General features: G+C 38.9%; 1 protein-coding gene across 3 annotated transcripts in view; it reads right to left on the reverse strand.

The window, feature by feature from the left end:
- Positions 1 to 1,516: 1,516 nt before the first annotated feature.
- The window catches only part of c1qtnf12 (C1q and TNF related 12), a 32,209-nt gene continuing 7,873 nt past the window's right edge, over positions 1,517 to 25,852 (reverse strand). For all 3 annotated transcript variants that reach the window (XM_042491177.2, XM_042491176.2, XM_042491174.2), the window contains 7 exons: positions 13,177 to 13,281; positions 12,907 to 13,018; positions 11,025 to 11,209; positions 9,040 to 9,148; positions 7,203 to 7,296; positions 3,503 to 3,581; positions 1,517 to 3,419 (listed from right to left, as the gene is read on the reverse strand). In XM_042491177.2, the coding sequence (XP_042347111.1) occupies positions 3,321 to 3,419; positions 3,503 to 3,581; positions 7,203 to 7,296; positions 9,040 to 9,148; positions 11,025 to 11,209; positions 12,907 to 13,018; positions 13,177 to 13,281 (783 nt within the window). In that variant the 3' untranslated portion in view covers positions 1,517 to 3,320. The remainder of the gene's footprint in view (positions 3,420 to 3,502; positions 3,582 to 7,202; positions 7,297 to 9,039; positions 9,149 to 11,024; positions 11,210 to 12,906; positions 13,019 to 13,176; positions 13,282 to 25,852) is intronic.

The following is a 25,852-nucleotide window of genomic DNA, read 5'->3' on the forward strand; positions in this document are numbered from 1 at the left end:
AAGTGTGTGCCATTCTCTCTCCGCTTCTTGAGCAATGAAAAAGCAAATATTATGTAAACGTATATCGTCTGTCATCCCTGCGCTGTTAAACATGTTGAAAGACTGCAGCTTGTGAAAAAAAAAGGAAAGTGAATAGCACCTAATACACACTGTAAATTTGTAATTTTCAAAACATTTCTCCTGACTGGTAGTTTATGTGAAAATTAAGCTGTTGGGAAATAAGAACACACATGAACTGGTACCGGAAAAATGTTGGCAGGTTTGTTTTACACACAAAAAAGTGATGTTTGTTTTCCAAATTTTGGCTTTTCAGCAAGCAGCCCATTCCTGTCTACAGTAGGTGGCTGAAATAGCACGTGGGTGCGACGTTCTTGTGGTTGGTTCTTGGGTACAGTATGTGACACTTGGCATCTCAGCAATGCTTCCATGAGGAGCCTCTATTATAAGGTATTCATGCAATGATGCTAACAAGCTCATTTTACTGGCTGGACAAGCATTTGTGCTATAAAGTCCATCTTATTAGTGCTTTGTGAGACCACCCAAGGGACAATAAAGTTATATTACAGATTATCTAATAATCTCCAGGCCCCATTTACTGGACTGCAGTACATTGTGATGGACAACAGCTATTTAGTTTTAATTAAACTGGGAACATGAGAAATATAAAATACCTTAAAAACAGCCTGGCTGAAAGGTAATAGTCATTAGATTCAGTTCCCTGGAGCCATGAGTAATATTTTACAGTTAGTCATGAGTTTACTTGGTTCTCTGCCAGTATTTGCAAAGGTATTTGAGGTATTTTACAATTCAAATGATGCCACAGAGAAAGTTTTGCTGAACTCCAGAGGACTTTTTCCTTAATAAATCTGAGATAATGATAAAAAAAGAAGAAATTATGACAGCTATTTAATAAAATTTTGATATTTTCTTCCCCTATGTAGGGGTAGTGATTGATGAGGGCAGCGATCTTAACTTACAGCCTGCGGCCCAAAGTGGCCCCCTAGTAAATCAAGTTGAGTATCCCTGATTCAAGGTATTTACCTAAATAACTCTGTACCAAGTAGTATTGAATTGTCCACAGTCAAGTCAAAATTCAAAGTCAAAACAAGCTGACATTAAGTAACCTTAGCCATGTGATGCTCACAGTTATCCCTGTCACTGTGTTTGTGCAGCTGAGCAGACTGTCCCCAGCACAGAGCTCACAGTCCTGCAGCAACAGCCACAACCCATACACTTTGTGGTGTGGCGATTTTGAGCGCTATGTATTTGATAAAGTTGGCAGTTCGGCATACTGAGATGCTACCAAAATGCTCAAAAGTATGATTATACTTCCTGCCACTACATTCAAATTATGGGTGTTACTAAAGTACTCTATTGGTATCGGTTTCACTTTAAAAAGACTGGTATTAGTACTGCTATCAGAATTTTTTAAACCACACCCTCTGAGCTAAAGATAATAAGGTGTTTAAATGGATATACATTACTATTACCATCATTATTATGTGCGGAGACTAGGTGCAGCATTTTCAAAAAGTTTAATTTCAATTTATAGCATAGTATGGGTAATAAAAAAATAGTAAAAAGATATAATTTTATTCTTGCAATAATCTGTGGTTTCAAGAGTCCACAAGAGCGTCAATCAACAAGTGATTCATACATTTCCTCAAACATAAATACCATGTCAAATTTCAATGCTTTCCAATATCACTGGTGTATTGTTAGTTATTATAAATTACAAACATCTACATATCAGGAAAATAATAAAATACAGTATAAAATAAAAAGATGATTGATAACACAAAACAGACTGTAAAAATAATCTTAAGGTTAAAAAAACATTCTCTTATAGTCAAAGTTTATCTGGAAAAATAATGAACATTCTTGCGGAAAAACAGCTTTTGCATGTGCGTCCTCTGTTTTTGTGTGTGTGGTGTGACTCTGCCGGTAGCACAGAGTTTAGATTTCTTAAACTTTAACTTGAGTGGACATATGTGAGCGCAGCCAATTGCTATTGATCATTGCTTGAAGATTGAATTACTTGTGTCTTTGGATTTTCAGAAGTGTACATTATTAAACTTGGGCTCATATTGATACCAGACAAAGAGAAATGTCAGCATGCAGATTTAGAAACCAAGTTTGTTTGCTAGTGACACTAGCATTATAAGTAAGGTGGTGTCATTTAGTACAGCGCCAATAAGAGTCCTGGAGTAGTAACTGCTGCACAAATCATAGACTGTATATAAACATGGATGACATGACAGCTCCCAAAAGTGAAGCCAAAACTTCTTGATCGCCCCCTGGTGGCTGGCTGCAGTACAGTTCATAAACCTAAACCTCCATGTTGGCAGATGGCACATGGGCCAAACTCAAGCCTCAAAGTACACGCCAATTTTTTCATTAATGTTTTTTAACCAAATATATTTTGTCAGTTTAGGTAGTTCTTATCATATTGATGTTTGTGTAAGTGTTCAATTCTTCCTGAGGGGGACATGAATGTCTGCACCAAATTTCACACCAAATATCCAACAGGTCTTATGATACTTTACCCAAAACTACAAATATCAACCCCATAGAGAGGCTACATAAAAAGTCAGGGGACAATCAAAGTTAGAGAGCTTTATCCTCTTGGGGACGTGTATGTTTGTGCAAAATTACATGGCAATCCATTGAAAAGCTGTTGAGATATCTATGTCTGAGCCAAAATAGTGGACTGAACTACTGAAATTGCCATGTGTGATCTTTTGAGGCCATATTCTGTCTATTGAGCATGTTTCCATTGTCCAGTGTACTCACAGTCTATGTACCATATAACATATATAAATGTGAGATTTAATCCATGATAAAAATAACTATGAGTGTGTACATATAGATCATGTAGACAACAAACATTAACATGTCAGTTACATTAAGGTCACAAATGTACTTTCTCGTGTTCCCCAGCTCTTCCGACATCTAATGAGAGATCGTTAAAAACATTGATTTGGTTTGTCGCAAACGTCTTCAACAACCACAAAAATATACTGTAACAGACGTATTCACTGCTCTATTTTCAGGTTATTTTACTGGTGAAGTCACAAGTTCCTCAGGGGAGAGTCAGTGGTGCACCGTGAAAAACAAACGAAGTCCTCGAGTTCTTCACACTGTCCTCTCGCCATCTGACAAGCAGTAAAGTTCATGTCAGCCTCACTTCCTTCCTTCAAACCTACCCTGTGGTTTGGTTCTGTGTGATGGTGCTCATAAGCAGTCCAATGAATAAAAAAACAGAAAAACAAAAATTGCAGCAGTGATGGCTTTGATGTTGCCATGTTCGTGTTGGGAGGCTATACACCAAGCAGCATGCCCATAAAATCTGAGCCGTTCTGTATTGTGATCGAAGCGCCTGCTGCATTATCCACAAATATGGAGGTGTACTGCCCTGCCTGCAGAAGAGAATACACAACAATGATGCAGGAATTTTGCACAAAAACAGATCTGTATGTGTGTCTCTTGGTGTGCCGCTCACCTGTAGCTCCAGCAGTCCCTGCACGCTTACAGTGAATATCTTGCTGTTACTTTCTAATCCAACAATCATCTCCAGTGAGCTGCAATCATATTAAAAAAAGAACATTTCTGAATGAATATTGTGTATTCAAAAATGTGTGGCAAATCTCCATTCTTTAAGACTTTGTTAAAGTACAAAACGCCTTATTTTACAAATATGAAGCTGCCACCAGCAGCCAGCTAAATTAGCTTAGCACAAAGACGGGGAAACAGCTGGCCTGGCTCAGTCTAAATCTGCATACCCAACACATTCATACTCATCAATCCAGTGCCAGTTTTGAAAGCTTAGAGACAAAGTGCCAATAAACACTTACTAGAGAGGGTAAATTCAAAACTTTGAAATGTTTCAATACTTTAAACCATTGCTTTGAAACTTTTCAAAACCTGATCGCTCTGCATCTACTGGTAGAAGCTTGCATTGCAGCCATTTATCATTGTTTTTGTTGTAAACTCCCTTTTCCCCAGCCCGAAAACCTACCTCAATAGCTGTCATGCAAATTAAATCAAACTGCTATTGATGTATTTCTTGTAGGATATGGTGACTATTTCATATCATTAGTAGCTATGTGACCTGATGACATTGGTATTATGCTATGCTACAGTTAGTTTGTGGAACATTTTAATGGTTTCATTCATTAACGGAGACTTAATCTGTCCAGGTTTGTTTCAACTCACATGAACTCACATGAATCTCGAGCTACGTGCCGAAGCCAGAAGTGACAAAACGTTTCGAAACAGTTCGATCTTCGGTTTCGAAATCGCCATCTCTTACACTTGCTACATTGTTAAATGCATACAGTTTTTGTTTTTCTGTGTCTTTATTTACCTTATTGCTTGTTGTTTTGTATGAAGCACTTTGTGTTACAGTTTTTACGAAAAGTGCTATGCAAATAAAATCTAATGATTGATCAATTTAGCGTACACACACGACAGCGGAATCACTTTTTTTAAATCTAGTCTTACTCTCTGCAAGAAAGAGGATAAGCCTATTTCCCAAAATGTCAAACCATTTCTTTAACAGCTCAGCGCCCTCAGAGTCAGTGTGGATGGTTGTAACATCGCTGCAGGCTTAACCACACACCGAGAGCACTGGCTCCTGTTAAGTGGAAAACGCTACATTTTTATGGCAAATCAATCATGTTTGTCTTCACTCCAACTGCCATCACAATGAGCCTCATTTCACATTCTCTGCATTTTCATGTGTGGGAGGGCGAGACTGACTGGGGCTTTGGCTCGAGAAAACCCAAAAGCCAAGGACTCTTTTGGGTTAGGTAACCCATCATAATAATATTATTTATATGTTCTCCTCATTGTACCAAGCTAGAAGGGAGGCTGGAGCTCTGCACAGGCCGGGGGAGACTTGAGGGAGCAATTCATTTCTGCAGTTTTCACTGACTTTGTGTAAATAGAGATTTTGAAATATTGGAAAGAACTCAAAACCTTCCCCGGCTGGATTTGTAATTTCTCGTCATGTAGAAACACTGTATCAGATACTTCATTATCTGCCTCCCACATCCCAAACAAGGGCATTTCACTGCCGTGCTGCTGAATGTAACAGGCCGCCTCAAGTGTCAGAGGTGAGTCTATAAAGATTAGTTAGGCGACAGGGACGAGGGCTCTGAGTGAGAGGACATTTCCTTTAAAGACCTGCTCTGCTTTTATACAGGAAATGCCAAACTGGTTCCACACAAACTGTAACAGACAACACCTTCAACAGCTCGTAAATTCTGCTGACAGTTAAGGCAGCATTAAACACCAATAAAATATCACCGTTACACAGGGAAAGTAAACAATTTGTCAAAACAAGAATGTCAAGAATGCAACGTGTGAAAGCTGTAGGCAGATTAGTTGTTTCCTAACATACATTTTATTAACTCTTATCGGTGATAGGTGGCATGACTGAACAGCATGTATTACAGCCATAGCAAATTAAAACCACACGAATACAATCTATTGAGGTAACAGAGACTGTTAGAGTATTTGAGCATTTGATTTGGATTCAAGTAAAGAATAAAAGCATATTTAGAGGAACAGTTCACCCCCAAACCAAAATTACATATTTTTCCTCTTACCTGTATTGCTATTTATCAGCTTAGATTGTTTTGGTGCAAGTAGGCGAATGCTCGATATATCTGCCTTCTGTCCAATATAATTGAACTAGATGACACTTGGCTTGTAGAGCTTAAAGAGCCAAAAAAATGAAATCATGACCCGCTGACTCAAGACAATCCACAGGCCTTGTTGTAGACAGTTTCGTGTAGCAGGTTTTCCCACACATTCATTTATTTGTGTGGCCTGCCAGCATTTTTTGGCTCATGTTAACTTTCTATTTTTGAATCTGGCTCGTTAATTTGAAGTGCTTTTAACATACTGTAGGTTTACTTATTCATAGCACCACACCCCTGAAGTGTAAAGTGTACTCTGAGCACAGATGGAGCTGCACAGTGACAAGTGCAGTGAACGTGAAACTTTATTGTTTGTTATTCATATAGAAAAAAAAATGCTCTATTTATTAGAACAACAGTCCTCTTATTTTCTTGTTTTCAGTCGCTTTTCCAACCTACTTTACATTAAAAAAACGGGTTGAGGAACAGCAGCAGCAGAAAGTTTGCTCTCACTCACCTCTGCAGCAACTGCTCCTCTTAACCATCAATCTGATCTGATTAGCTCTGATCAATCTGACCATAAACTGCAAAAAAACACGCAAAAAAACAAACAAAAAACAACACTTAAAGAAACATCAGCTCTCACCATGCATACATTCCAGTTCTGTGGGAAACACCATGGATCTATTTTCTTTCCACCAAACACCTGCCAACCGAACCACCAAGCAGAAGGAAATGCACACCTACTGTGAGCTCATCTTACACCACTAGCTATTGTAAACGCTCAGCGGAGGAGGACGCCATTAATGTTCACAACCCGTGTTGTCACGAGCACGCCCCCCTCACCCATCAGTAGATACACGCCTCCTTCTGCGCAGTTATACGGTTGTTGGGTCTTAGTTCAGTAGAGAGAAAATAGTTCCGCCATGAAACTGCTCACAAAAAGGTCTGTGGATAATCTTGAGTCAGCAGGTCATGATTTCTGGAAAGAGACATCGATGTTGAGTTTTTCAAATGTATTTTGGGGTGTTTTCACCAGCAGGTTGGTTTGGAGTTTCCACTGTGAAAAGTTGCGGAGCTAAAAACACGACAGTCTGTTGTTGGTCAGTAGGGAATCAACACAGAGCTGTGGCTGGTTTTAACCACTGTTTATACCATAAAATGTTTTTCATATATAAATTAATTTGCTGGGCCGACTAATGGCAACTTTTCAGATGACACGTTTACTTGTAATATTACTCATTGCATAAGTTGACTACATAAATCCATCAACACACCTTAAAATTCGATATAACAGCTTTAACCACACCAGCTGTTTTTATCGTCTCTCTTGGAATACAAGCTGCAAGCGTTTAGAAAATATATATTAATTGTGACTGGATTATACATTCATATGTATGTTTTTTATATATATCCGAATCCTCACTTGGAGACAATCGTGTCGCACTGTCAAAGTGTCGTTTAACATAAACATTAAAAATAAGTTAAATTCAATCTTAAGACTCAAAACCGAGATACAAGTGTGCATGTAAACACTCAATGGTACAGAATACCTACGTGTATCTGTGGCAGAGTGACTCGATGCAGATCAGCACCCGAACATTATCTCTGGCCTTGAGCTGACTCTTGCTCCTCTTCACCTCATTGTGGTCTGTAGGTGGGAAAAATGTTCACAATCAGCAGAAAGACTCAAGCATTTCCTTACAGTCAAACTAACAGTCTGATTATTTTCCAAAACCAAAAACACAAGTGCAAAAGTGAAAGGAATGGATTAAACTGTGTTTATCTGCTCTGTTGTAAGCATGTGTAGCTAACCAGCTTGTTTCCTGCAGTAATAACTTTACCTGCTACCATTCGTGTCTGTCCTGTTCTGTGTTGGATTTGTGGAAGTTTACACTCCAGTAATCCCAGCTAAAACAACTTGAGATAAATTTGCCAAAAACATAATTTAGTCCTCAAGGCTTTTATCTTGTAACAATAAAAGTGAAAGTATGAACAAGTAGTAAGATAAACAGATAAACTACGTTTTATTAGAACAGTCTGATCTCTCATTTTTCCATAACATGCTTCTAATACCAGAACTGACCAACTCTACTCTGTAATACACCACTTGGAAAAAGAGATGAGTGGTTGCTCTGTATAATCAAACATAGATCAAAATATTATGTCGGGTGCTCATGGAAAACGGGGAACAACAGGATACACAGGAAGGCAATCCAGGCACTCCATAAATACATCAACGAGGGGGGAAAACAATTTAAAAACAATCATTTTTTTAAAGCCCTGACTAAGACTGACAGTGGTTGTAACATGTTGGCTCTTTTGCAAGGAAGGCTTTCTAATATTTCCTCCCTCATTGATAGATATTTTTCGGAGAGCCTGTTTTGCTCCTATGTACAGGAGCAATGCTGTTTCTTCTGTGTCTTTTATATGAATATCATCTTCTTTTTTCCTGGGACATGAAACGTTTTTTTATGCATTATCATGTGTGCAGACACAGTATTTAACCCTTTTACAGGGTTGTGATTTTAAAACAAATCAGCGAGGAACATCAGAAAGTAATTTGGCGACAACATTTTCGTCTAACCCATGGAGCTACAGTTAGCTGTATCGATGATGATTTCCCTACGTGCGTCGATGATCTGCTAAAAATAAAAGCTTTTGTCTGCCTCTGTCTGAAATGAAGGTCCCTTTGTTTTAAAGGTTGCTCAGAATTCAGAGTAAATCATCATCATTGTAAATTTTATATGTACCGCAAGAGAGTGGAAAGGTTGACAAACGTAACGACAGTAACTAACTAACTGGTTGTAAATAGTCAATAATGCAAAATTTAGGAAAGTCAGGACTGTTCCTTGACTGTTTCAAACTCTAAAGGGGCCGTGTCCACTGAAGCATTATTTTCCTGATGCCGGCTTATTTTAAAAGGTGTTTTTTATGAGCACCAAGAGCTGACAAATTTTAAAAGTTGGGTAAAATGCTGTGCTCATCACTGTCCCTTTTTACCCATCCGTTCAATCACAGTGGAGGAGACAAACAGACTACCACTGAGACACAGTCACATTTTACACGTCCACAATAGAGGACAACTATGTTAATATACTGTGTGTTTATCCGTCCTCTTTCCCTACGTGCATCAGGCTTCCCTTTTTAAAAAGCCAATACTCTTTCTTCTGTCGACATTTTTACTTCTGAGGATAAACCGTATCATGGTGGCAATGAGACACACCCGAGGGGTCTTAGCTGAAAAACGCTGTGCCTCCAAAGCGCTCTCAAGCGTTTCCTGAGGATCGCCTGGCATTTTCAGCTGGGAAATAAAGGCTTTGGTTGACACAGGCCCTTAAAACCTCAGCACAGGTTCTGTAATCCTCCAGATCAGACAGTGATTGTGATTTACCAATGTGGACATTAGCAGAGAACTGGTAGATCCCAGTGATGGGAGCCGTGAATCTCCCAGTGGACTGGTCCATTCCCGACCCTCTGAGGAAGGCTCCTTTAGCTGGTGGCTGAAAACACAAAAACATTATTAATATGTTTATATTTTAGAGAGATAATGCTTTGGTCGTTCCCCTTTCTACAGACTGAGCTACAGAACAGCAAGACACTCCCAAAGGCCTGATTCACACAAGTGTTTAAAATGCAGAAAAACATCAGTTTATCGCAGTGGAACCACGGCTGACAGTTAATTCATACTAAACTTGGACCATTTAATCTGTTCATTCGATCAATAACTAACATCTGAGGGAATTGTGAGTTAGAGAGTCCAAAATGGGGGAAACTATTATAGATTATTAGGGGTATGCCACTATCCACTTTAATTTTTACCCTCCTCTGTCAGCGTATGAAGTTTTCCACATCAGAGTAATAGTTTACAAATACAAGATTTTTATGGTACAAATACTTCTCTTGAATAAACTGTCCTGCGAGTGACCAATATAAGTAGCCTGCTAACTACAGAACGGGGGGCTGAGTTAATGGCACAGTTGAGATAAAACAGGAGGAACATTAGAGAGCTACCGCAAGCCAGCCCAGCCAGCGTGTTAGTGGTTCGCTCACTAATTATGGTTTCCCAGCTAGCCCTGCAGCTGACACTTTGTCACCAACAGGGATGGGGATCGTAATTTTTATTACTGATACTGATACATAATTGAGACTCTTTTATCGATTACTTTTCTGTTATTTGGTGGAAAGACGAGGCAACAATTTGCTTTTACTGCTTCACAAGTAACAGTTTAACAAATTTCTAACCCAAACAACTGAATTATTCAAGTTTCTCACCTTCTTCTTCTTGAACACATCACAATCAAACCTCATGCAGCCTCGTTTATTTAGCTAACCAGCTCTTATCCTGCTGATTCAACTTGGATATCAACACTGGATTCCTATTTTCAATTGATTGAACTACGGACAAAGTTTGGGTGTGCCTACCGCTGCTGCTTAGAGAGGATGATGGTGACGACGACTGCGCCGGCTATAAAGCAGCTGAAGTTGAGTTGACAAAATTTTTTTTAACCCAAAGGCGGCCAAAGGTACTGAATTTAGGTTTAATTTCATGTACAATCAATGTATGTGGACCAGTGATTAGATTTAATTAACGTGACTCGACTTGAGATGTAATGTCACGTTAAAGGACCCACGGGACTCAACAGCAGTGACAATAAGCTCAAACGTGATTGACTTCAGGGTTTTGAAAAAATCAAGCTTAAAGAACCACATATTTTCTGAGATGATTTCACTGTTCTGCTTTCTTGCCTCAAGGGCCCCAAACACATTTTAATTAATTCCTCTGCCTCCTCATGTCCTTCTTTATTGTCTCTTTACTTCTGACTCTGCAAAAACATGTAAAACATCCTTTCCAAAGCCATAGTAACACACCTCTTCCAAAATAGTGCTGTGTTAGCATTTAAATGGTTCTCTAAGGCTTAATCCTCCCTCCTCCAGCCTTGTCAGCCCATCCCAACACGGCATAGTTCTTCCACTACAGCATGCTGTTTGAAACAGTGTCTATTTTTGTCCTCTCCACACTTTATTCCAAGTCGGAGACAGAGTGCCTTTTGTACGCCGACCAGAGAGTGATGTGTAGAATTGAAAAAGTAGATATTTTTGACCAAGCAGCCAGTCTGAGTGGCAGCGCACGCTTTGCCAGTGCCAGTTACCAGCGAGGGGATGATCTGCTCATAATTCCCCCACATGCAAACTAAGCGATGATTACCAAACACTCGCTCTTTCAAACACAGTTAAGACAGAGAAGCAAATGGGTCAGAAACAAAGCGTGTAACCATGCAGAGGAGGATTAGCCAAAACTCTCTCTTTTTCGGCCATGCACTGGGAGCGAAGCCGAACCCAGTTCATAAACATTTATTCAGTTTCAAACAAACATACCGTCTGAAAGTTCTGGAGCTCCACCAGAGTCTTCTTGTCGACCACCACGGGTCCCTTGAGCTTGCAGTGGAAAGCCTCCTCTATTCGCCGGTAGGAGGTCATCCCCTCCAGGGTGAGGAGAGCAGTCGGTAGCTGGCTGGGGCTGGTTTGTCTGTCCAGAGCTGCTGCTCTCCTCTCTGTAGCCTCTGACAGAAACACAGCCAGATTATTACACTGCAGGATGAGTTAGCATTCATTTACAAACTATTATATCACCACAATGTGATGAAATAAGCTATAAATAACCTACAACCACAAAATATTCAAAAACTGTTCAGTAGTCGAGAGGGGGGGTCATGAACCTTTAACAATCATACTAAGAAATGCCTTTGCAAAAAATGATGGACCTTAGGAAATGTTATCAGTTTATCATCAATCTATTAAGAATTTCCCCACTGTAATTAATTGTAAAAAATGAAAACATCAATGCAATATCATAAAAATCTGAAAATAAACATAACTGTATACAATAAAATAAATAAACAAAAAATAAATAGATGCAAAAAAAATCGTGTATAAAAAACACTATAAAATATACGGTTAAAAAAAAGATTTTCAATGCTATATCATAGAAATTTGAAAATAGAAGTAACTTCATAAAATAAACAAAAAATATACAAAAAAATAACAAAATCTGTTCAAATGTATGGTAGAAAAAAGTCAATTTAACATAATAAAAATATAATTAAATAGAATTACAGAATGATCAAAATACTAAGTAAATCATACAAGGAAATCTGTATGAAAAAAATTCAAGTCAAATTCAAATCAAGTTTTTTTTTCAAGTAATCTGATCGCAAAAAATGTCAACCTTGCGGTTTCTGTGGCTGTTAAAGGGTTAATCTAAAACCCATTTTCATAGCTTTCATGTGATGTCATCTTTTTATTTCTTTTATTTTTTAAATGTATCTTTCATCTATTTTATTTCCTTTTATTTGTGCTTTGGTTTCTCATATTGTTTCTGTTGTTGTTGTCTTTTTTCTTGATTTGTTTGTATAACTTAATAATGACATTATTAAGTTATGCATCTTGCATTATTTATCCTCTGGATTGAATTTTATCCAAACTTTTCTCTCTCTTGCTTGTCTTAAATAGGACTACTTGGCTTTCCATTGTTGTATCACTGCTTTGTATCCCATTTCTGCTTTATTTGGCAAAGCACTTTGTAAACTCTGTTTTTAAAGGTGCTATGTAAATAGTTATTACTATAGTTAATACAGTGTTTGTACGACTAGAAAAAGCTTTTGTATATACTGGAGTAAAACTATGGATCAGCATTAATGTGGGGCTAATATATACATATATAACGAGGTGTATACAGGAGTTACTTGTTATTTATTTGGTTACTTAATATTTATTTTTTCCTTAGTTTATCCTTGTTTCTTTTCTAATAAATAATATTATCAATGATAATGAGAGAATATGTTTAAATCGAGAAGGAAGCTGGTATATTGAAAAATAAATGACTGATGGATAAATGTGATTAAATTGTTGTTGTGATTAAATAAGTTTTTACTTCTTCTCAATCATTTTTTTAAATATCAAGTGTACACTAAATCAAGTGTTCAAGTGTTTCTTTTGCTTTGTGTTTTGCATTGATTGTACATATTACTTTTTTTCTGTCTGTCTGCTTGTTTCTATGATCATTTCTTCATTTTGCTTTTTACATGTTGGAAATAAATTTACAAATCAAATCAAAACAAATCAAATCAAATATGAGAATCAGATATATTATTATTATTATTAAGGACACAACACTGTGAATATCCAAATGCTTAACTGTAAGTTATCTTGGTAAAATTAAATGAAATGTGTCTAGACTAAAAAAACAACATGTCTATACCTTTTATCATGTCTTTGAACTCCTGCAGAAGAACTTCCTGTGTCACTTCAGCCCCAGGAGAGCCAGGAGGTCCCTGTGGACCAGGAGGACCTGGAGGACCAGGTGGGCCGGGCTGGTGGAGAAGAGATGTGAAAACCATTGTCATGCATCAAACTTGATCTGAAAATCATTATGCAAGCTGCTCTTATTCACCAATTACTGTAGTAAATAAGAAGATGTGCCAGACATCATCGAGTACAGCAAGACACACAGTCCATCTGTTGGGTTTACCAGAGGTCGTTTGCGTTTGCGACATTTTCCAGGGAAGTTGCCAACAGGTCTTTTGACAAAGTCCATCCATGATCCCAGTGGATCCACTCGCTGGTTGTCTGAAATCTGCAGCCAAAACAACACACAGACAAAAATGAATTGTGAATTAATGGGCCAATATGAGTATTAACTGATATGAAAAAGAGGATTTTAAAGAAAATTACATTATAACTAATAATAACAGGCAGCTTAAAGTGATTTACAGACTGCATAATAAAATTAATAAGACGGGATAAAACAAAATGTAAACAGCAAGTAGCAGCCTCCAGGGCTGAGAAATGAGGCCAACACTGAAGTGCCAAAAACTGCAGTTCCTCTAATGGCCACTTGAGGCTGGCTCCAAAACAGTCAATTCCAATAGACCCCCATTTTAAAATGCCCAACTTTACAGCTGAAATAAACATATTTACAGCCTGGTACATAAAACAACCGTAACAGGGGGAGAATTTCATATAATTCATCTATTTAAATGTTGTTAAGGCATAATGTTATGCATAATTAATGGTGTGGTTGCTTTGAGTGACACGTGAATGCCATCCCTTGACAAGTCGCGGCCACTGCAACAACATTGGTTAGGTAATGTAACCATGGCGTAACCCCAGAGTACAGGCATATCTGTTTTTAATATATTTCAGTTTGTCTTCAGTTCATATAAGTTAATTTTATGATGACATTTTAACCATCTTGGTAAATATCATGGTTTCATATTACACAATTATGATTACCATTATCACTTACAATGACCCTTCGAGGATAGAAAACGGTTTTTTGTTCAAGAAATCATTACATTGATTTAGACTTGAAACCATTTTTTAGATGGAAATGTATGCACAAAGTCTGACAAGCAGTCAAGGAGGAAAGGTGAGGTGCATGCATGTGAGCTCATCTACCTGGTTGCATATTTTTTCAATACTGTAGATTATTAAATATCCATGGGATTAAAACTGTCAACTTTCCTAGCATGGTGTACCTTGAAAACGAGACTAAAGACAAAGATCAACGTGTCACACCCTGAAAGCCACGCCCACCAGGAGGGAAACTAACTTAACAGTTTCCTCCCATTCGTTCAGCTGATTGATCACCTCTGTATCCACTTTTGTCCCTTAAAAGCTCAGTTTTTCATTTTGGCAGGTTATAAAAACATCTCAACTCTCAGCAGCTTTTAGATATTTTTCTGTTGTTTGCAATTTATTTATTTATTCATCTATTTATTTTTCATTTAACACTTAAATGCACTCTGTGATTATGCCCCTGCAACCCTAAATCCACAGTTACAGTGCAGCAACCCCAAAACAGCTAACATTAGCTGTAAATGCATCGCACGAACCAAGCCAGCAGATTATCTCCACCTTCTTGTCACTTCTGGCTCCAAAGATCCAAAATGGTGAAAGCCAAAATGCCAAACTCGAGACTTTATGTCCAGAAACCAGTTGGTGATTTCACAGTGGCTATGTCCATTATTTTTTTTACAATCTATAGTACACATGTCCTGCTATGGGTAAGCAAGATCTTAACAAGGAACTTTTTTCAGAGATGCATACTAAAGCCACCGTCTTCTCACTCAATAATCACAGCCTTTATCAAGTACTATTAACCAGATTCATTATATATTTTATTTCTAAATAATTTTGCCCAATTGAGGCATGATGTAAAGGACCATACCTATGACGCTAAAACCAATGAGCCAATATTTCTTCCTTTAAAAACCATCATTGGAAAATCCTGTCCTAAGATACAATTAAATGGTGCCAGACACCGAGGAAGGTCACATAGGGAAACCTCTCTCTCTCTCTCTCTCTTTCTCTCTCTCGACTGCAATTCCTCAAAAGAGGCTTTTTCAATTTGCCATCTAAATTTAGTCACCATTCTCCCCCGAAAGCTTCACCTCATGCTTATTTCTTCATTCCAGATAATTCACTCAGGTGCCACGTCAGTTCTTATTTGCCCAATGTGCTCCGATGAATGTAAACAAACCTTGATTTTTTTTTTTTTTTTTCAGCACATGAAAATTTCCATGAGCCCTCTGGTGAAAAATGAGTCTGCCTCGTGTACGTGTGATGTAGATTCTGTGGATTGCAGACCTCAATTACTGTAGTTTATAACAACACGTCAAAACGGCCAACACTTTCTCCGTCACCAAAAGGCATACTTGCTTTTTTTTATTTATTAATACTGCTTGTTTGAGTAATGTAATGATGGAAAATGTAATAAACGAGATAACAAATGTATATACAGCATGTATACCAGGGTGTGTTATGATTTAAGATTGTTAGTCTGTTTCCCAATCGTGTGTATGCTCGTTTTTCTTATCTGAAATTTATAATAAATTACTGTATAGGAGACTGGGATCTGTTGGGAGATAGGAAACACTCCGAATTGACCTCTAGAAGCAGTGTTTTTACACACAGGGCTGCAACTGATGTGTTTTCGTTTTGGTAAAAATGTGAAGTTGAAAGAATTCCAGCTTGAATCTTACTCTAACCCTTCCCCAAATGTCAAGTGCCTTCAGTCGAGATAGAAGAGGAGATAAAGACGAGCCATGGAGGTGAGCTGCCTGAAATGGAATTTGTTTAGGGTTGGCAGCGGGACACGGATCACTTATCTACAAAACCAACATGACCCTTTCTTCACTGTTAAAGACTTGCCTCTAGTCCCACCGCAACAAAGTTACTCCTTGTTTGTCTTTTTCAGTATACTGGAATAAAAACTGTTTTTTCATGTTTGGGATTCGCAGCAGTCTCTCTCTCTCTCTCTCTCTCTCTCTCTCTGACTTTCTCTTCTCTCTGACAGCAGACAAAATAAACAACTTAACAGGCCCTGCGCCGGCTGCATGTTGGATCGTTCTGTGTTTTTGTTGTGATTTTGAGGTTTGGAAACAGATAAAAGCCAGACTGATTTGGTCAAGACAAGAATACTTTTACGCTACTCAATACTGTTTCCATAAGACTGGGAGCCTGTTGGATAAACTGCTTTTTCCTTTGACATGTCAATTTTTCATATTCATTAACATAACAGCTCTGTAAGCTTTATGGGAATAGTTTGATATCTTGGGAAATACTTTAACCTCCAGTAACTGATTTTTTTTTCTTTTGGGCAGCAGTAATAAGTTGAAGTGTTTGCCATACATTACACTATATGATTTTCCATGTTTTTTGTCCTATTTAAATGAGTAAAATTGTATTTCATTGTAGAGTTGCGTGCAGCAGCATAAATTTGCTCGACCCGTCTTTGCCCTGCTCTTGCTCTCTGTTTATCAGACCACAAATGAGAAAAGAATTAGCTAGCGCACCCGCAGTCTGTCCCCCTCACACCGTATAAATAAACGGACTATTGTTGCTACTACATGTTTTGAATCAAAATAGTTAGTCTGCAGGCTGCCTTAAAATTTTAAGTTGACTGAATCTGAAGTTATTTGTCATGATTCAGTCAACTTAAAAATGTAATGCAGCCAGGATACTTTTTTTTTTCTTTAGTTAAAACAATTAGTTTATTTCTACAGTGCACGCTTGAACACTAAGAGATAACTTGGCCTGGAGAGCGCAGGTCACAGCCCAGAGACAGAGCTTCAGCAGCTGTAGCAACTGAAGCTCAGCCAGAGAAATGCTGGGGTTTACACATCTGGTCTAAGTGTGTAAAAGCAGCAACAGAAAGTTTGCTGATCTGGCAGAGAGTCGGGGAGGTACGGGATAAGACTCCCTGCCATGGGGTTTGCGCAAGTTGCATTTGAGATACTGCAACTGCTAAGTGAAGGTCTTTGCCCCACCTTCCCAAAACACTGAGGTGCTTATTTAAACATCCAACATCACAGAGAAACAATATCATTAGTTTGGAGCCGTGTTTCTGTCCACGTGATGAATGTAAGTCCAATATTTACTTTCTTTTAGCTCTGTTTTTGGTCTCCACCAACTCCTGCTGTAATGTCTAGCTCATTGGCTTCTCATTTAAAGTTTATTTGCTTTCTTGCCAAAAGAGAGATGAGGAGATTAATATTATTTCAAAGTTGTCAAATACAGCTGCTTTTGCAGCACTTTCGGTGTAAGATACTGATGCCTAACGGCACCTTTTGTGTCCGCGTGATATGCTGCTTGATAGCGTCAGCTGAGAATGCGGATGGACAAAACTCTTCACAGTGTTACACTGCTGCAGACATTCGCATCATTTGAGAACGTGGCCAGACAGACCCTGTAACTCCACCATAAGCTGCTGGAGAGAGCTGAAAATTCTGCCCTTAATAACGTCCTATAAGGAGCACAAATGTCCCTGTAGGGCAGGCGAGAGGGGTGGGTGGATGGACTTTCAATTGTGAGTCCAGTGTTCGCTTTCCGTCTGAATGTGATGTTTTTTTCGTCCTAGCGTTGGTTGCCATGTGCTTTTGTTGCCCACACAAACATACAGCATCATCCTACCATGTGCTTGTGTTGACATCACTGTAGCAGCATACCAGAAAATCAATAGCAGACGCAGAAGTATATCTAGAGCGTAAAATGTATATGCAGAAGTCCACTGCAAAGCGACAGCATGTGGCAATTTGGGATGAGAACATGTTGAGATGTGTCGCAAAAGCCGGACTCCAATAACAGTATTATCGTCAATGTAGAGTATTTTGTCGTTCACACTACCAGCCCATTATTCATACAACAGTGATGAGTTGTTCTGTGACATAAGCCCCGATAAAAATCCCAAAATTGTTGGTGCTACAAGTTGGTTTTCTCATCGATTAAACAAACAAGATATGTGTTAATGAGAGAGCTTCGGAGGCTCTGGTAGATGATTTTATCAGACAAAGCCATGTTAACTCTTTCCCCCTGTTTTCAGTCTTCATGCTAAGCTAAGCTAACTGGCTGCGGCATGTAGCTTCATAGTTACCGTACAGACTTAAAATTTTCCAAAACTATTTCTTTGACATAACAATCCCGTAAGCTTGAACAAATATTAACATGTTGACGACTGGGGTTTGCGGTGGAGTTGCACTAGTATTACCTGCCTGTGGCAGTTGGAGTATATTTCCACTGGGATTGATTGTAAAACTGTGAATCATCACCTCAGACAGCTCAGTATGATATAGAGACACACATACCACTATCAGAGCCAGTGGGCGCTAATTTTCATTTTTTTTAAGTCAAAGCTTCACATTAGTCCTCATGTTTATATCAGCGTCGTAGATCATCATGTTGCCTCTCCAGAGAAATGAAGCGGTGCAGGTTGGCCCACACATGTGACTTATAATTACACATCTTAGCCATTCTCTACATAATAATAAAAAAGACAGCATATCACTGCCAGGAAATCAGCCATACTCTGAGCTTGTTATCCTCTTTAACACGCCATTGTAATTAAACCATTAAAACCTTGCCCTCAAGGATTTTCTGTGCTCAGGGAAGAAAGGCTACGACCAAGGTAATTATTACCTTCATTTCTGAGCTAAAACATAACAGCAAATCACTGTATAAATAATCCAATCATCAGCTTAAGGAATGCTCAGCTCTTTCCATTAAACAGATTGTGTTTTTATTTTAAGCATGTGCACTGTCAGAGCGTAACATACACTATTCAGTGACAGCTGGGATGGCTCACGCAACTTGCCAAAAGAAAATCTGATTCATTGTGTGCAGGTGAGTCTCTGTCTCGACTGAGAAACATCAAAGAGTCCACACATGCAGACATGAAAACCATATTGCTTGACGACACAGAAAGATCTGTCAGAAGCGCTCCATCTCTCACTCGCCGCTATTGACTGCGGCGTAAAGTAAACTACGGATCCTCTCGCATAGCTCTGTATCAGCACGTTGTACTCGTGAACAAAGTGGGGAGGGAGCCGATCCAGGTATCAGTCTGAGAGCTGATGAAGAACACCAGGGCTCCGGCTTTGATCACCGCTGATGTGTGAGTGCCTCAAAGTGGCCTCGTCTGTCAGCAGGTGTGAACGCACGCCTTTCCAGCACGGACCGAGAGAATGTGTCGGGTATTCTGTCTGAAGGTGAGAAACTTTAAGTCCTCCAGACAGTGTTTATCCTCGTTGATGGGGCTCTAAATCATGACACATTACTGAGGCTGCAGATCGCAAGAATGGGCCGCGTTGTGTCCAGGGTTTGGAAGAAATATTCACATCCTAGCAGGTATAACAACAACAGGCGGGTTTCCATCAACCCTCAAATTGAGAAAATTAAAATTGCAAATATAAAACGTTCCTAATGGGAACACGTCAATTTTGAAAAAAACACCCATTCATCGCAAAAAAGTTTTTACTATTGCATGAGGCGGTATTTCAGGCAATTCAAAAAAACATATTTCGCAAAACTGCATTGGAAACACTTTATTCACTTTTCATGTGATGCTATGGCTCAGCGCATGTCGTTAGGAATTGACTCCCTCGGGCATGATGCAGCAGGCGCTACGAGAGCTGTTATTGCATCATATAACTCTTCAAAACTTGAGCGGATCATCTGGAAGTTTTGAATTTACAATTACCCAGTGAAATCATGGACGATCACCTCCCAAAAATCCTTCATACGTAGACGCTCCCACATATAAGGGGCCTGCCTTTCCATTATCGCTGGCACAACACGCCTACGTCGCACGCCTAAATAATGACAGCTAGTGCGGTGGCAGCAATAGAAATAAACCTAATGTTAATGCTAATGTTTTGAACGTCCATCGTTATGCTTCTTGGAATGTTATTGCGAGAGGAGAAGTCCTCTCCAACACGATAAAGTGTTTCATTGAAATTTCGAAAATATTGCTTAATTTTTTTCTCCCATATATGTTTATTGTGAAAGTGATGTCTAGAAAGTTGATACTTTTTTTTGAGCATCAAAACCTTCATGAAATTACTGGTTTTATTATTGGGATTTGATCCATTTGATCTGATAACATTTCGAACAACTAGATGAGCCAAAGAATTAAATCGTTTCATCCTCATCAAAGTTACCGGAGTGCTAAACCAGAAGTTAGTCACTCGACCACTGTAAGTCTCTTATGCACTTACTTTGTGGACCCCACCGTGAGGATGTGGGAAATTTTATACCATGGAAATCTTTTTGGCATCATGCACCACCAAGCAACTTTCATTGAAATGAGCAGAGCTCTGCTTTCAACACTGTATCCAGTTCTCTTTACACATCCATGGAGCAGCCCCCCTGCCTCGCACATGCTCTCAGTCAAGCACATATCTTTAGTCGTGGCTTTAAGAGGAGCTTTGCAAACACAATAGCTGACTAACAACAATCAGCAGTGAAAATAAAAACGGTTCATCCCTCCTTTGCTAACGACAGCGTACACAACAAAGACAGGTAAACAGAAGAAGACCAACGCTCTTCTCTTTGAAAGTGAAAGCAAGCTTCATCAACAGTCTCTTGTTTACTTGTCTTTGCTGTGTATGCTGTTGTTGGCAGCACAGTTTGCACAAGCAGTAATTGAAACTGTGAGAGACTCCTTGACTCTGATTGGTTGTTTTCATTCAGCAGGGCTGGAAATTAACACCAGCCACCAGCAAAATGCTGGTAAAGTATGCAAGTGGCTACTTTATTTGCTTCACTCACCAGCCAAAAAAACATTGGTAATCTATTGAGTCTCTGGTAGATTTTGGAGCCCAGCAGCCACGGTGGTGGTGGACAAAAACGTTCATTGCACCAGGAGGAGCAAGTTGAACCTGATTATTTCACAGATTATCTGTCTCATGTACTACCAACACGTTCTCATCCCGACTCTTCATGCGGTGCTGCTCTCTCAGCGACCTATGCCGACTTATGACGTTTTAGGTCCTTCTGCGTCAGCTGTTTACGCTCCAGGACGCCGTTTCAGTGATGTCAACAAATGCACATGGTGGGACGAAGCAGCGCGGTCTTTATGTTTACACAACAGCACATGGCAACCAATGCAGACTGTCATGATGGTTAGGATTAGGCAACAAAGTCACGGATGGTTAGTTTTTTTGCAAAAGAGGCACATGATAAAATGTAGAAAAAACCTGCGTCAACATGGGTGTCGAACTCCAGACTACCGCACAAAGGTCAGTTGTTTTAGGAACCCATCCACCTCCCGACCCACTCACCCTATAAGCACACTTATGCTTCACATATTATGTGATTACTAGCAGCGTTATTACCTTCAGTGTTTCATGCAAACACAACTGATTCTATCCGTCTGTGCGCGTTGCATGTCAACACACCCAGTGCCGTCCGGCCATCTGCCAGCATATAATAACAACGCCACATTTTCGGCTGTAAAAGGAAGGCAGCATTTGGCATCACGCTCGTATGCCAAAAGCACTGACAGAGCAGTGCTATTTTATAAGTTCAGAGTGAGAACGGGCTGGCACTACTGTAAGGATGAAATGACAGTTTCAGCAAATTTGACAAAAGTTATTTTCAAAAAAGTTACTGACTGTAGCTTTAGGCAAAAGATTATAATATATGACACTGGTGCATTTTATCATTGTTTGGGAGAGGGAGCTAGTTTTAAAAGAATAGTTCAACATTTGTTTGCTGGTACAGAAATATTAGAGAAAAAGTGACAGCAGCAGTCAGTTAGCTTGGCACAGAGATTAGAAATAGCCTGGTTCAGTTATAAAATCCTCTGGGCGGTTGCCAGGCAACCACTGATGACTCCAAGAAGTTATTGTGCCCATCCAAGTAGGAGTCCATTACACAGACCCTCGTAAAATACGACGTGTTAATTAGCGAGCTTCAGGGGTGTTGACAGGCTGATTTTGTTATTGTTGGATACAGACAGGCTAGCTCCTCTCCTCTGTTTGCAGTCTTTTTGCTAAGCTAACAGACTGCTTACTGTAGCCTCAAATTTAACAGACAACATTACAGTGGCACTATTATTCTCGCTGAACTCTCTTCCACAAAGCGAATATCTGTGCATCTATAAATGTCAAACTATTCCTTTAACTTCTTTCTGCTAGCTAGTTCAGTCCAGAGGCTCTCAACCTGTGGGTCAAGCCCCACCAAAGGGTCACATGATGAATCTAAGGGGTCATGAGATGATTAATGAGGTAGGGGAAAAGAAAAAACAAAGTTCTGCAACACAAATTGTGTATATTTCTTGGAGTTCTCTCTAATCTTTTAACTTTGTTGTGAAATATTTGGCCTTTAACAGCTATTTCTAACTGCTAAAAGCTCACACAAACATGATAAAGGGCCCCGACTAGACATTGCTTTTTAATAAATGGTCAAAAAAACAGAATGGTTGGGAACCACTGGTATAAAATTCAACCCTTTAAAACCTGGTTGGACATCAGTTTTCTTGTGCTGCACTCAGATGCATTTCAAAAGCTATTTGCAAGGAGTTTGTAAAAGTTGACAATAAAAATTAGAGGAGATTAGTTTTAAAAAGGGGATTACAATTACTTAAAGTTATCAAAACACTATGGAAAAATGTTCAGAAACCTAAACATATCATCATTATAATTGCAAGTTAAAGAAATTATTCTGTTACAGAAAAAAAAATAAACATTTTTAAAACATTTTTTGCTCTTTTTTTGAGCCATTTTCTTGTTAGTTTTTTGTTTTACTTTTCTTGTTAAGTTGCTGATTGCCTTCTCCGCATGTTTTTGGAAGAAATCAAACCAATTTGCTTAGGTTTATGAGCTTATTATATGATTTCTGTAAAATATAAACTAACAAACTACTTATAAAAAAGAACTTATACTGACAGAGATAGTTGAGTAAGAAGTACTATATTTGCTCCTGAAAAGTACAGAACATGGAGTACAAATACCTCAAAGTTGCACTTATGTATAATATTTGAGCAAAAATACTTTATCACCCTCAACCACAGATTATCTTGTTACACAATTAAAGTGAACAGAATTTGTTTTATTAACCTACAGCACAGTGAATTTAGAGGGTTTTTGGATCAGTTAGTGAATTAACTTGATCATTCGCAGAGGCCATAAGAGATTTTATTACCTATAAAAGAATAATTTAGGACTGCGTGGATGATTCTTTTTATGTGCACTGCTTTAAGTGTGTTTGTCATGTAGTTTGGGGAAAATTAGGTTGAATTTATTTGAAGCAATAAAATGGAAACTATTTCCCTGGGGCAGCATGCCACCAAAAACACAAACACAACTGTTAAAACATGTCTCTGGAGCCGCAACCAGATACTGAAACTCTACTCCATCGCAAGCAGCTCCTGAACTCTTCCATGTGTGCAACTTATCTTATTTTCTTTTACGGGTTATCTCTTTTTTTTACCTGCTCGCGCACACTCGACAACATGAAACTTTTTGCTGCTGATAAAATGTTGCACAGGCAGGTTTAAAGCTTGGACAGGATGATGGAGAGGCTTCTTTAATCTCTTGTTTTTACATCCTTGTACTGCTCCCTGTGCAGTCATCCATGCATGGGTGGACGGGCCTAACGCCGGGCCGATCCCAACCCAGGAGGCAGGGATCCCCGGGCCGTGTGGGACAAGGGGATCCTGCTAACCTGCGTGCATCCCAATCGTCATGCACCCACCCCCTTGTTCCCCACCGCTGCACTTCACAGAAACAGATTGCCTTGAGGATTTATCGCTGAGGAGCTAAATACAGTTAGGCATGCAATGTTGACTCTGTTCTCTCCTCACTGTGTTATTACTCAATTGGCAAGCACTGTGCGCAAAACATAATTACTCTATCACACCATGAGGATGCTGTTATTAGTTCAACAAGTGCTGAAGAAACATTTTTTAGAGGTGTGAATGCAATATAGTTTTTAATTTAATAACACACGGCGGGCTGATTTTACCGTCATTGTTGTCCCAACAAAAGGTGTGTATACATTTATCATGTGTGAGAGAAAGTGCATAAATTTGTGTTTACGCTCAAGAGGATCATCTGTAACAATCTTGGCTTCTTCTCGATATAAAAAAGCAATATAAGCTGAGGGAGACTTTGAACGCCGTGTGACATCTGTTTTGTGTACGAATTATGGCTTTGAAATTGGAGTGAGTGCTCATTTTCCCTGTGGGAGGTAAAATGAGCCGACGAAAAGCAACAGCGATCCAGATCCACTCTCAGGTACGCAGCTTTGCCCCGTGGCTCGACTGTGGGCCAAACATTTCAGGTAAGAAGTCATTAGATCCGCCTCATTTTACACCATTCATTTGTGGCTCTGCGTTATGTTACAGTATAAGTTTACGCTGTAAATGGTTCTGTTTTTCTTTTCTTGCTCTTGTTATGCAACCAATTTGCCCGTTGTTGAGTTGGGTTACAACTTACAAGGAGCTGCAGAAATGTGACACTAAGAGGGGTGCAGGGTTTTAACTGAAACTGCAAAATTGTGATGCTGTACACCAGATAAATGTCAGTGGTTTTTTTTGGCGGAATATGTCAACATTTCGGGAAATATGCTCACTCGCTTTCTCGCCAAGAGTTAGATGAGAAGCTAAATACCACTCATGTGTAGATTTTAAATATGAAGCTACAGCCAGGAGACAGTTAGCCTAGCTTAGCATAATGACTGGAAACAGGGGGGACAGCCAGCCTTGTTAATCCCAAAATTTCACACCAGCAATTTTAAAGATCTCTAATTAAAGGGTAACTTCAATATTTTTTTCACCTGGACCCTATTTTTTCAAGTTTTTGTGTCCAAGTGACTAATGGGATCAATATCTGGAGCCAAATATTGAAAGAGATTGTGGCAGCTGGCAGCAGCAAAAAAGGCTGCAATGTCATGTAACGGACAATTTTGCAACATCAATTTACGTGCACTGAAAGTGCTCGTTTTTCACTGACAGGCTCAGATTGTTAGTAAAAGTGTAACAACATTATGGAAAGGATCCTTACACAGACCTTCTTGTATATATATATATATATAGTTAGTTATAGCAGAAGCTATAATGGTTACAGCTTTTTTCTTGCGTCCCTAGACATTTTCCCTAGGTTAAAAAAAATAATCAAAATCTACTAATTTCAAACCAAACCAATTTGCTCACAGATTAAAGGTCTAATTTCTAAAAACTATTTTTGTTTATCCAGAAACAGCCCCGAAATCGCTATTACCAATCCCACCAGACTCCATTTACATAAACAGTACATTTATCATCTTTAAACACACTTTATTCAAAGTTGACAGAAACAAAATAAAACTCAGAAAAACAGCTTTGGTTCATCTTTCTGCTGTTCCAACAATCATCAGCTCTGGTTTGGTTGAAATAAACCCTTAATTCACCCAATTAGATGTGAAAATATGCTGGCTCTAAATACGCTAAAATTAATGTTTATTCAAATGGAGTCTGGTGGGTTTGGCGATGGTGATTTCTGGTTAAACAAAAAACATGTTATTCTTTCACAGAAAAGGCAAATTTCTTTAGGGATCCTTTCCATAATGTTGTAATAATCTAAGCCCATCAATGGCAAAAACAAACACTTTTAGTGGACGTACATTGATGGTGCACAATGGCCCAAACAGTAACACTGAAGTTTATTTTCCTGCTACCAACTGCAGCTTTATCGCTCAAAACAGGAACAGCTTTAAAAATTCGCATTTGCATCAGTCGTATTAGTCACATAGACATAAAAACATGGGAAAATTGGGTCCAGGTTGAAAAATACAGAAGTTGTCCTTTAAGATGTTAGAATCTTGTTTGAGCCATACAAATAGAGCATATAACCCCATGGGATTTTGTTATCTTCGTGCAGAGCCAG

Source organism: Plectropomus leopardus, chromosome 9 (assembly GCF_026936395.1).
Source record: "Plectropomus leopardus strain MGB_pleo_1.0 chromosome 9, ASM2693639v1, whole genome shotgun sequence".
NCBI classification, from domain to species: Eukaryota; Metazoa; Chordata; class Actinopteri; order Perciformes; family Serranidae; genus Plectropomus; species Plectropomus leopardus.